Source organism: Mirounga leonina, unplaced genomic scaffold, assembly GCF_011800145.1.
Source record: "Mirounga leonina isolate KUSES-001 unplaced genomic scaffold, KU_Mleo_1.0 Mir_125, whole genome shotgun sequence".
In the NCBI taxonomy this organism is placed as follows: Eukaryota; Metazoa; Chordata; class Mammalia; order Carnivora; family Phocidae; genus Mirounga; species Mirounga leonina.
In genome coordinates, this window is record NW_023270305.1 from 71617008 (window position 1) to 71629725 (window position 12718).

A 12718-nucleotide genomic window follows, 5' to 3' on the forward strand; every position below is an offset into this window, starting at 1 on the left:
ATGACATCTCCATGATAGAAAAGAAGTATGTGGGGGTGGAGCTGTTCCACTGCATTAGCTAAATTTGTAGCAAACTGGAGTTTAGGTTTCCTTAAGTTTGTAAAAGTAAGCTTCCTTCATAATATGACTTGAGATATTATTTCCCTGGTCCAACTTCCTGATAAAGAATGACATCTAAGGGGCTCCTGGGTGGCTCAGTCAGTGAAGCATCTGCCTTCAGTTCAGGTGATGATCCTGGGGTCCTGGGATCGTCCCATGTCGGGCTCTCTGCTAAGTGGGGAGTCTGCTTCTCCCTCTCCCTCCCTGCCCCACACCCTGCTTGTGCTCTCTCGAGCGTGTGCTCTCTTTTTCTCTAATAAACAAATAAAATCTTAAAAGAAAAAAAAAAAAAGAATATCATCTAAGTGCTCAGGAAGTGCCCATCTGATCCTGCTCTGCTCTAGGCAGAGGTGAGATGCTGGACAGAGCCTGAAGTGGTCACAGTCCATTCCCTTGGGTGTCAAAAGATAAAGACAACAGAAACTTTTGCTGTTCTATCTACATCACTACTGCCAAACAGGCTTTTACACAAGAACACTTGGAACGAGCTGAAAACTCAGAAGAAGGCAGACAGAATCAGGAAAAGATAAGTTAGTGGTTCTGGTCAGAGATCCGTTCCAGTAATGACATTTCAGGAGTAAGGCTGAGAAAGCAACAACATCTGATGTACAGGACAAGCCCTGGTACTCTGAGCACAGGCACTTAACTTCAGGAAGGCTCCTGGGGAAATTGTGATCACACTGTGGTTATTTTACATACTCTCAGACGGAAACAGCAATGATATGGTTTTAAGGTAGGAAAAATTCTCCAAAAGAGAAAGAAAGAGAATGGTCAGTGCATACCCATTTCCATGAACCATTCCCGAGAAAGGTCCTCTGGCATACTAGACAGAGTTTTGTTTTCTTTTAGATGATCAGATTAAGATACAATGCCTAAGAAGGTTAGATACTATCATTAACACATGAATCAATAAAATATTTTAGAAATCATTTGGCAAAACTGCCTTTAAACCATGTTCAAGATGAGATTTGAGATTTGCAGGAAGTGAGGCACTAGAAACATCTGATTGGAAATACTTTCACATTTTCACTTTATGACTAAGTTACATAAGAATAGTATTTTCTCACTCCCATAATGAAACTGAGCTTTAGCTATTGAAAACTTCTACAATTAAAATGAAACACAATTATAAAGTCTTTCTAATAAAATGCTTGATGGATTGATAAACAACCAACTTTTGACATTATGAAATATATTTGTTAAAACTCAAATGTCGTACACCTTGAATGAATAAAGCAAAACTTACAGCTGTGATTTATTCCCTGGCCTTGTTCTCATCATCTTTCCATTCTATCTACAGCATAGACCAAGAAGCCAACTCAATGCACCAGCTGGTTAGACCAGTGAGAACAATTCAGTATCTCAGGTTCAAATGGTTATTCCAATTAATACTACCAACATGCATCCGAGGCTGAAGTTGTCATGTATTGTTCTTTAATAGATAACACCAGGTCTGATCACTTCTAAAACCTCTTTTCAAAAGACACAAAGAAAAGTTTTAGGTTGAACATGGAGGAAAAACTTGCCGACTACTTACATCCCATCCCCACCTCCTCCTTCTTGCATATTGTCCTGGTATGTTTTCCTGGAATAGATAGATGCCCATTCCATAGCATGTCTTCATATATGAGTGGATGGATGGTGAACTCAAATTACGGATGGGCCTAATTTCCAATGCAAATCCTAGTAGCAAGAGGACAATTTCCTAAATGCTTGATACCCACCAAATAATGAGACAGGGTTACGTTTTCAAGGAGTTTTTTGCACTAGTTTGGTTGTATGTTGACATCCCAATGCATGTAGGGTTTTAGCTAACTGTTGCTCACTCTTTCTGGAGTGTGTAGGAATATATGTCCTCAAGTCACCTATACTGGCCTCAGATTTTTCTCTATCCAGGGTACACTTTGTGTATTCTGACGTTCATTTGATTACAACGTGCAATGTACAATATCTGAACTACCGCAGGACACAAAACACAGTGCTATCCGGCAGCTACAGCTTCTTGGGTGACCTGCGCTGGACCACAATTTGATTCCTCAACTTCACAGACAACTTTACAGTGACACACAAAGCCTAAGCACATCTTCAGTTAGCCTGCGCTCTGAGGAATCTGCTTCCAGATAAAAATGTGGTTTCCCCCTTTCTGTCTAGCCACCAAAGCATGCTGTTTCCATCTGGTGCAGGAAGACACTTCACTGGGGAGAGGGTCCTTCTTTCTTGCAAAACCTAAACCACTCGTCAACTATCTGTGGTGTTCCCTGCTGTCACTGAACTACACCCTAGAGCCTCTGCTTCAGAGAGATTCTCTTAGGTTCTTTTCCAACCAGGGGCTCCATTCAAACTTCAGGCTAATCTTGCACAGAGTCAGGTTCCGCGAGGCACAGACTTCTAACATTTGAATAGGAGTCAGTGTTTGCTAAGTGTTCCATTTTGTAACCTATCAACGAGCGTTTTACAAAGCATGATGAATGGGAGGATACTCTCCACGCCTAGCACTCCTCACAAAAGTACAAGGGCTTCCAGAAACCTTGACAGAGAGAGAAAATTAATTATTTCTCTCCCTGCTATTAACCAGCTCCTGCCGACTATTCATCTTACGCGTGATGATGACTAATATTCGCCGAATGGCAAGCAGACGCTCTTTAAGGGAGATCATGCCAAGAATAGCCAGCTGAGCCTTGCGTTCCAATGGCAACACCGCCAGGATCCACCAGGACCACGCGGGGCCACTAGGGTTACTCTGCAAAAGAAATGAAAGCAAATCAAAATTATCACCTAAAATACAAGTCTCTTCCCCTGATACTGTCCTTCTGTTGCACCAACAAGGCAGAAGCGAGAATTAAATGTTACCTTCTATTTTAGGTCTACTTCCCATCCATTCAGCCCTTGACATACAAAGTTTGCTTTCCTACTACACATTTAAATGTGGAAGAACTCACAAAACAAAGAGCTTGCAAAGAGGAGCATCTTCCACAGGGAAATTTCATGAATTACTTGTTTCTGTTCTCTCAAAGCTTTAGTTGGGAGTATATAGCTATCGGATGAAAGGACCATAATTTTTACCTCTATTTCCAGTGTTCTGTGTTATTGTTTTTTAGTTTTAAATATACCATAAAAACTCAATATTAGGAAGGCTAAAATTATGTGTACAAGTTTGAGTATTATAATAAAGCTTTTAATAGCTATGTGATGGATGTGCACACATAGATGAAATATCTATATATGAATTATTTTTAATTATACATATGGGAATCACCATGAATTAACTGTATAAGAATTATTATGCTAACTGATAGCCTTTATTTCACATACCCAAACACACACTTCTGGATTGAGCTCTAAGCAAAGCTGGTCATAAAGTTGTTCTTGGTATTCCTGGCATTAAGAACCAAGACAACCAGGCTTCCCAGCTTCCTGTCCTGGATTCTCCTCCAATCCCACCCCAAAGGTATACAGAATCCCACCTGGGAACTAGAGAGGGTAGACTCTGGTGTCAACTTAGTTTAGGATGAGGAAGATTATACTGAAAGATCGGGAGGATTACATTTGAGACAATTTTTGGCTTACAGGAGGTCTTGAGTTTGGAGAAGACATGGCGGGGGGAGGCGTGGAAGTCAGAAATCCTCAAGAGATAGGAAAAGAACATAAAAATGAATGGGAGGGGCGCCTGGGTGGCTCAGTTGTTAAGCATCTGCCTTCAGCTCAGGTCATGATCCCAGGGTCCTGGGATCAAGCCCCATATCGGGCTCCCTGCTCCGCGGGAAGCCTGCTTCTCCCTCTCCCACTCCCCCTGCTTGTGTTCCCTCTCTCGCTGTATCTCTCTCTGTCAAATAAATAAAATCTTTGAAGGAAAAAAAAAATGAATGGGAAAAGTACAAAGGACATTTCATCTTCCCCCAAACCTTCTGAGAGCTGGTCCCCCAGCCCCACTCTCTCCACAAGAAAGATGAGCATGTACAGTAAAAGGAACTACATACTCTCAGCCACAAGCCTAAACCATCCCTGCCTTCCCTGTCACCCAGAGAAGGAGGAGAGGATTCATTTGCACTTAGAACTGCTTCACAGCCTGAAGCCAGGCATTGCTTGAAAAGCCAGCTTCACGGAAAGCATGCTTGCAGAGCACCAGAGAAAGCTGGGCTGGATAGAAGGCAGGAAGGCTTCTAATTTAACGAGAGTTTGATTTTCTCTTCATTTATTCAACACCTGTTTATTAGGTACAAGGCAATATTATGTGCAAAACACGGAGTGTTCATGCCAATATACAGGATTATTACTCTCTAAATTGTAAGATTTAAACAAATGATTTAAATAGTTGGGAGAAGAAATAAAAGTACCAAAGCTGACAGGCAATCAGAATAAATTCTTTTTTGATAGAAAAGAAATTACCTTTATGCAGTACTAATCAGAAAGCATTGACTGTTTTGCTCCAAAAGGCACATGTTACTATATTAGGTGCTTCTTTGTGCTGTTGATAAATGAATTGGTTCGTAAGTGATCATGATGGAGTATATTGCATAATACTGCCTAATTTTCCTTCAGGATAATATGTCTTAGCACATTATACAGCAGCAGAAAATAGCATTATAAAAGAAATAAGGAGACTATACCTGAGGCTCAGATTCTCTGTCTGGCATTAACCCAAAATGGCTTAAAATTTGTTCCTTCATGTGATCCTGAAGTGAAGTAAACCAGGAAACCGACTGTTGATAAACTGAATCATGAAGACTGGTAAGTTCCTCATATGCTGGACCTTCCACCTGATCAAGGAAAAAGGGACCACCATTTCAACAACTCATTATTACACATGAAATGCAGCGACATCTGCCGCATTTGCTAAGTGGATTCGTGGCATTTATTTCTTAGATAATTGATTCGTGTTTTAAAAACCTATTATGTGCTCAACATACAGATCTGTACTTTTCTTATACAGTGAAGATCTATCTACCCTGTCTTTCTATAACATCCTGATTTTTCTCTTAACAATATAAACATATCCCATGTTACTATGAGTAATTTTCAATGGCTACATACAATCCTCTATTTGAGAATTCACTCCACCATTCAGATAAGATATATTTAAAAATAACACAGCAATATAAATATTTATACAAAAGTAGGGGGGGTTGTTTTATTTTTGTTGTCGGTGGTGAGAGAAGGGGCCGTCATTCCCTCAGGATAGTTTCCTAGAAGTAGAATTGCCAAGTCAAAGAGTGAGACATTTAAAATATTGTATTCCATATCACCAAACTATATTCCAAAAGACATGTTACAGCTACCACACTTCTCTGCATTAGCCTTACACAGCCTTACACAGCCTGATGCTTTAGATTTACCATGCTTTGCTTCTGGCTGCCTATCTCACTGCCAAGTCATTCATTTTAAGTATGTCCCAGTCCTACTCAGGAACACCTAAGTGGGAAAAGCACTGGGCAGGGGACAAAGTGACCCCGGTGTGTTCTGGCTTCACTGCTGATTCTCATGAGCCAGTCACACAGCCTCCTGAGGGTAGGGGTTTTTCATCTACAAAGTGGGAATAACCCATTCAGGTCCTTTCTGGTTATAAAATTCCAGTATCTCTAAAAACTAGGGTAAACTGAGGAATTAGATTATCATGCATACAACCATTCTCAACTTGACTTATACAAATTAAACATTCTACGTAGTAGAGGATTTTCTTTTAAAAAAAAAAAACCACCAAAATTATTTCATGTTGTAGCTATGTAAGCTCTCATTTTACATACATAGACCACTAAAAATCACCATCCACGTCAGTAACCCTCTCCTCAGATTTGTTACTAGGGCAGCAGAGGGACCCCGAAAACAATCACACTCGGTCACATCCTTTAAACCCCACTCTCCGGTCCTGTGGCGTTAGGGTTGACTCGCTGTGCTTGGCTCCCCTGCACTGCGAGCCCCTGTGCTCAGGATGACCAGAACCAGCAGCTGGAAAAGGGATGGTGCTGGTGCTGTGGGTGTGGCTCTTCTCGTGGGCATCATGAATGTACATCACGGTCCCCAAAGTGACTTCCAGTGTGATGTCAGACAGCTAAGGACTCTCACTTTCCATGTTTCTAAATGTGAACCAAAGAATTCAAAAGAGGGATACAGTAATTCCAAGGATTTCCTCTTTCTAGATGGTTGTAATGTTTTTCTGCAGGATAATTTACATACAGAAAATGCATCAGTCTTAATGATTGGCTCAGAGTATTGTCAGCCATACACACCAGTGGGATCATGATCCTCAATAGGACAGGGGGCATTTCCATCACCCACAATGGCCCTCCCTCTACCCCCAGCCAGTCTCTGCCCTCCAACACCAGAGACAAGTGATGCCTGGTCTTGGAATTTATAAATGGAGCCACACAGCATGTGTGGTTATGTGTCTGGCTTCCCTGGCTTAGCATCACGTTGAGAGATATATTTGTTGAGAGACCTAGGAGATTCTTCCACGTTGTTCTGTGTGTCAGCAGTTCCTTCATTTTTATTGCCAAGTAGTATTCCACTATATAAATATACTACAGTTTGTTTATCCATTCCTCTGCTGATGAGCATCTGCACTATTTCTTGGTTTTGGCAATTAATGAATAAGACTGCTAGGGACATCTTTGTACCCATCTTTCTGAGAATCCCTTCAAAACATTTTGTTAATCTGTCAAGATATGGGTTCTGATATTTCTATTAGACATATCAGTATTTCTGAAGGGGTAAGAAATCCAAACCTTTTACACTGAGCTTTAGAAGGTATTTTTAAGCACTGTTTTTTATATTATATCTCATTCTGAACTAATACCAGCATCCAGAACAGGGATGGACTACCACTCACAAGTCAAATCCTGTTCATTGCATATGTTTATGTAAATAGCATTTTATTGGAAACGGGTCATGCCACCTCATTTACAGTCTACAGCTGCTTCTGTGCTAGAATAGCAGAGCTGAGTCGTTGCAACAGAGACTGCATGACCTGGAAAGTCTATAGTACTGACCGTATGGCCCTCTGCAGGAAAGGTTTGCCAACTCCTGAGCTGGAACACTGAGACAACAAATCACAAAGGCATTTCGCAATGTGCAACAGTAAGGTAATTTTTTTGAGGAGGAGATGTGTCCACCAGCCCAACTCAGGTGAAAAATCCACTGAGGTAATAAATCGGGGAGGATATAAGTAATCTTGTCAGTAAAAATCCAACCAAGTTTTTCCACAGCACAGAGGGAAACAAGGTGACTGACCTCTAAACACGCAGCAGTAAAATAAACCTCACCTTTTCATCTTCGAGATATTCAATGTCGGCTGTGTTATAGCCATCTCTGTGACGGTGACTCAGAACTCTGAACCGACTAATCCCAATGGCATCCACAACCGAACTCCCATCAGGAAACGTTCTGACGTCCTTAATCTCCAGCATGCAGCCGTACTCTGAAATTCTGACAGGACAGTCGGGAGAAATGACCACGATTTTAAAAATGCAGAAGATCCAAACAAAACTAATGGTGTCTCCACATGGGAATAGCAAGCTTATTTTCTCTAAGAGACACCTGCAGATGATTCCTTCTGTTAAATGCAAAACATACGGGTTTGCTAGGGCTGCAGTGGTTCAAATAAGCTAGTGCTTTGGAAGGACCTGAGAGGTCCCCTTGGTCAGGGCACCGGCAGGGGGTACAGAGAGCACACGGTATGTCCAGAGGCCGCCATGCCACTCACAGATTCTGCTCCCTCCTTCCCCATTTCCACTGATGCCGGCCAGCTCTGTCCTTCCCAACAAACCGCTATGGAAAGTCATCTACAGTCACTGCCTTCATCTCCTGCTCCCCAGCAGATCTCCATACCCCACCATTCCACTGAAATGACCCCACTGGAAGTCACACATGACTCTGGCATGAGCCTGCTGATCTGTCACTGACCCAACACCCTCTGCTGCTCTCTGTGGCGCTCCCTGACCAGTGCAGCCCTTTTCAGCTGCCTCCCTCCTCCACATGTCCCTCACACACAGGGCCCGCCCAGGGTGTCGTCCTTGCTCCAAAGCTGTCCCCTGTGATCTTAACCACTCTCACTCTTGTAACTCTCATCCGCTTCCTGAGGAGACTGAGCCCATTACATGTCAAGCATTACATGGAGCGGTTTATAATATGTACTCATTCAAGCCTCACAAAAACAGGAAAGTTTAAAAAAATCAAACAACTTATGTAAGGCCATGGCAAGATTTAGACCTGAGATCTGAACCCAAGGCTACCTAATTCTAAAGTGAAAGAACAACTTCATTACATACCTTCAAGTGAACGATGACTGACGGTTCCCAAGTCACATGCCTGTAAGGCTGGACACCTCTGCCTGGATCTCTCCTAAAACTCTCTCTTCCTGCTTATCTAACAAGGCTATCTTATCCATAGCCGGTGGCACTGACGGAGGTGCCCTGAAGATTCCCTTCAAGGGAGGACTTCCTGCCCCAGCCATCAGCAGACAAATGCCTTCAAATGTCAGCTCTTCCAAAGCCTGTCTCAGCTACAGAAACTCTCTTTCCAATGAGCATCCTGCCCTGTCTGTGGACAAGAACTTGTGAATGAAGGCAAATCCTCCTTGCATCTGTAACTCCCAGAGCATCTGGACTCTCATGCTTGTCCACATGAGGTCATTAGAACATGGCCCCCAGAAAACTAGCTGAATTCTTCCTACCCACTTGCAGGTCTCCTCCTGGGCTCTGCCACAGGTAAGCCAGGCTTTTGTCTACTGCTCTCCCTGGAGGGACTTGCCTTTCCTCACTTACTATGAGCAACCTCTGCTCACCAACAGGTTCAAGAAATTTATATCCTAGAGTTTGTCTGGAGTAATGCTCTTCTTAGTGTTCTGTATCCTTCATGGAAGCAGAACTTCTGGAACTTGTTTTTTCACTCTGCTTTTGCTGATTTTGATGGATCACATTTTAATATATTCAAATGTATTAATCTCTTCTTCCATGCTATGTGCTCTCAGCATCTTGTACAAAAAAAAAATCTTTTCCTTTTCCTAATTATAGTCTCCAATGTTTTCTCTTAAAATTTTTATATGTTGTTTTTCATACTGAGAATGTAAATAACATGTGTTAATTTGTGTATATGGTGCAAGGCAGAGAAAAGATTGTTTTTCTCCATCTGGACTGCCCACTAATTTTCTAAGCACTTTTTAAGTGAGCAGCTTGCCTTTTCTCACAAAATTATATGTAAATATGGGGTCCATAAATGAGCGGATCTGTTCCTTATCTCCATATTCTGTTCCAGTGATCTACTTACCAGGACTCTAAGTTTATTATCAGAGTGTTCTCTCTTCTTACTCAACTGACTTCTTCAAAACTATCACGGTTTTGATCTTTTACTTTTCCATAATAATTCTAAAAATCAGCTTGAACAATTCCATGAAAAACCCCTCTTGGAATGTTGACTGAAACTCCTTTAGATTTATAGACTAATTTGGGTAAAACTGACATTTCTATGACATCAAAGTCTATGCATCCATCCATGGATATGGTATTTCTCTCCATTTATTTAGATCTTCCTGAATATTTTTCAATAAAGCTGTAGATTTTTTTTCCATAAAGGTCCTATACATATCTTTAAAAAGATCTGTTCTGGGGGGCCTGGGTGGCTCAGTCAGTTGAGCGTCTGCCTTCGGCTTGGGTCATGATCCCAGGGTCCTGGGATCGAGCCCCACATCGGGCTCCCTGCTCAGGGGAGAGCCTGCTTCTCCCTCTCAGTCTGCCCGCCTCTCTGCCCACTTGTGCTCTCTCCATCAAATAAATAAATAAAATCTTTAAAAAATAAAAAAAGATCTGTTCCTAGGTATATATGGTGGAAACTAGTGGATAGTCCTACATATCCATTCTCCCTTTCTTCCTGGGCACATGGGTGGGCTACATTTCCCAGCCTCCACTGCAGTAGGTGTGAGCAACAGTGATATGTATCCCTTTTCTTCAGAATCCTTCCAGAGCATATGTGCCTCTTCTACCAGCTACAACTTGCATGTAGTGACCTTATCATAACCATGCAGTAATGACAAAGCCCTAGGGGATAAGGAAGCCAACAGATGGGAAGGACCCAGAGTCTCCAGAGCAGCCATGGAGGGGAGCTGCCTGCCAATTTGATGTACAACGAGGAGAGGTAAAAACTTAAGAGCTGGGTTGTTATAAGACTGAAATTTGTCTGGCTGTGTAGGTGGAGGCTTCAATTTTTTAGCAAATTTTTTAGACCTTAAAAGTTAGACTGGATTTGTTTGCATGATGATGAACTAGAAGAGAATTACAGGCAGAGAGAAGCATGAATATGAACTGTATTTAGAGAAAGGCAAATAATATGGTAGTGGACTAGCAAGTATAATATCTGAAAGAAAGGAGTAGGAGATGAGGCTAGAAAAAAGGCTGGGACCACATCATAGATAGCCTCAGACTTAGACCTTGTTGTGTAATGGGAGCTACCGGAAGTTTTCAACATCATCTTAAATTGTTCTTCGAGAAAAATAACAAGTTATGTATTTATTTAAGACCCTCTGAATGCTGACAGTCCTTACCCTGCGTGCTCAGCAGACAGACACATGCCAAACCGTTTGGTGCCAGTTTCCATGCATCTTCTTATCATAAGCCGATAGCGGGGCTCAAAGACATGAAGTGGACACGGGACCGTGGGGAAGGCCATGGCACACACAAAGATGGGGACATCTCTGGTCAGACTGTTGGGTGAGGGAAAATGTAAACTTAGAAGTAGGAGCAGTTAGAAACAAAAGGGAATATTAGTCACTGTAAAATAGAAAAAGCTAGCCAACCTCAATTTTCTCATTTACAACATAAAACCCTCAGGCCTGTCTCAGTCTTTAGTGGGGAAAGGAAGCCAAGGACCACCTCATGAGAAAGTTCTCAGCTTACCAGGTTTCCTGCCAAGCCGGTCTTATTTAATTTGATGAGACAGAACATGCTGAATTGTATTAACTTACTTGGAAAAAGTTATAGCTTACGACTATGATAAAAAAAAGTTCTAATGACCTTGAGGTCACTATGCTAAGTGAAATCAGTCAGAAAAATGAATACTGCATGACCTCACTTACAAGTGGAATCTTAAAAAAAGAACAAAACCAAGTTCATAGATACAGACAAAAGATTGGTGTTTGCCAGAGGCTGAGGTGGGGTGGGGGATGGGTGAAGGGGGTCAAAGGTACAAGCTTCCAGCTGCAAAATATGTAAGTCCTGGGGATGTAATGCACAGCATGGTGACTACAGCTAATCATACTGCATTGCATATTTGAAAGTTGATAACAGAATGGGTCTTAAAAGTTCTCACCACAAGAAAAAAAATTTGCTAACTATGTATAGTGATGGACGTTAAGACTTATTGTGGTGGTCATTTTGCAATATATATAAATATCAAAGCATTATGTTATGTACCTGAAATTCATACAGTGCTATGCATCAATTTTACCTCAATAAAAATAAATAAGAAGAAGAGAAAAAAGTTCTGATAAAAGCAAAAACTACACAGTAGTCAAAGGTAATGAGTTCTGAATAAAAAAGAGTGGAAGAATTATAAGACCTCAATAGTTAAAGTTTGCTACAACACACAACTCTAATCACTCTATTTATTTATTTATTTTTATTCTTATGTTAATCCCCATACATTACATCATTAGTTTTAGATGAAGTGTTCCATGATTCATTGTTTGTGCATAACAACTCTAATCACTTTAAAAGATAAATACACCTGTCAAGACTATTTCAAGGGGTAAACCTGTTTTCCCTCCTGTTTCTGTATACTGTGCCTTTTCAATTCTGAAAAATTCAGTACCACTTACTTAGATACAAAAAGCAACTACATAATTTTGTGAAGACACAATTTTTTTTTAAAGTGGGCTCCATATCCAGGATGGGGTCCAACATGGGGCTCGAACTCATGACCCCGAGATCGAGACCTGAGCTGAGATCAAGAGTCAGACACGTAACTGACTGAGCCACCCAGGGGCCCCATGAGGACACACTTTTGAAATATTTCTTATGACCCCTTTCAATCAAATTTCCATAAACTCTTTGCAATTAATTTTTTTTTCTATTTTTAGGTCTAATTTCTCTGCCAAGGGGGGGATAAAAACCTGAGATAAAGCTATGAATGCAAAGGTTTCCTTCTTTAATCTGAACTCAAAACCAAGTACATACAACATGAGGACTTACTTTGACAGTTCTGTCATTTCTTCATCATAAATTCTCTTCCTATCAGAGAGTTCATCAGATAAATATCGAAATATTAATTCTTCGGCCAAAATAGTTATATTAAAATTTCTGCTTGCCAACAACTGTAACAAAAGGAAATGTTAAATAATACCACATGGTAATTAATTCTAGAGTATAGAGCACTCTGTCCCCAGTAGTAAAGGTCAACAAGGGGGGAGAGGGATAGAGTCTCCGGGAAGACAAAAGGAGAGCCGGGAGGTCAGCCAGCCTGGGGTAGGGACAGGGGCAGGGCAGTTCCTCCTATCTGAGAAAAAGGTAGGAGGAGAAGGTGTTCATCACCTGGAGGAAGGATGAGTGAATCCCAGCCTTGCTGGCTTCTGCATTCTCAATCATGTATCACAATGTTAGGGAAGGGAGAGGAAGTGAGTAGGATATGTTGCAAAAGA

At 41.4% G+C, this 12718-nt stretch overlaps 1 protein-coding gene across 1 annotated transcript in view; it reads right to left on the reverse strand.

The window, feature by feature from the left end:
* Positions 1 to 329: 329 nt before the first annotated feature.
* Positions 330 to 12718, reverse strand: part of LONRF2 (LON peptidase N-terminal domain and ring finger 2) — a 39250-nt gene continuing 26861 nt past the window's right edge. Inside the window, exons 8-12 of the mRNA XM_035001780.1 lie at positions 12273 to 12394; positions 10628 to 10786; positions 7356 to 7518; positions 4707 to 4856; positions 330 to 2839 (exon numbers count right to left, since the gene is read on the reverse strand). Coding sequence (XP_034857671.1) covers positions 2645 to 2839; positions 4707 to 4856; positions 7356 to 7518; positions 10628 to 10786; positions 12273 to 12394 — 789 coding nt within the window. The 3' untranslated portion in view covers positions 330 to 2644. The remainder of the gene's footprint in view (positions 2840 to 4706; positions 4857 to 7355; positions 7519 to 10627; positions 10787 to 12272; positions 12395 to 12718) is intronic.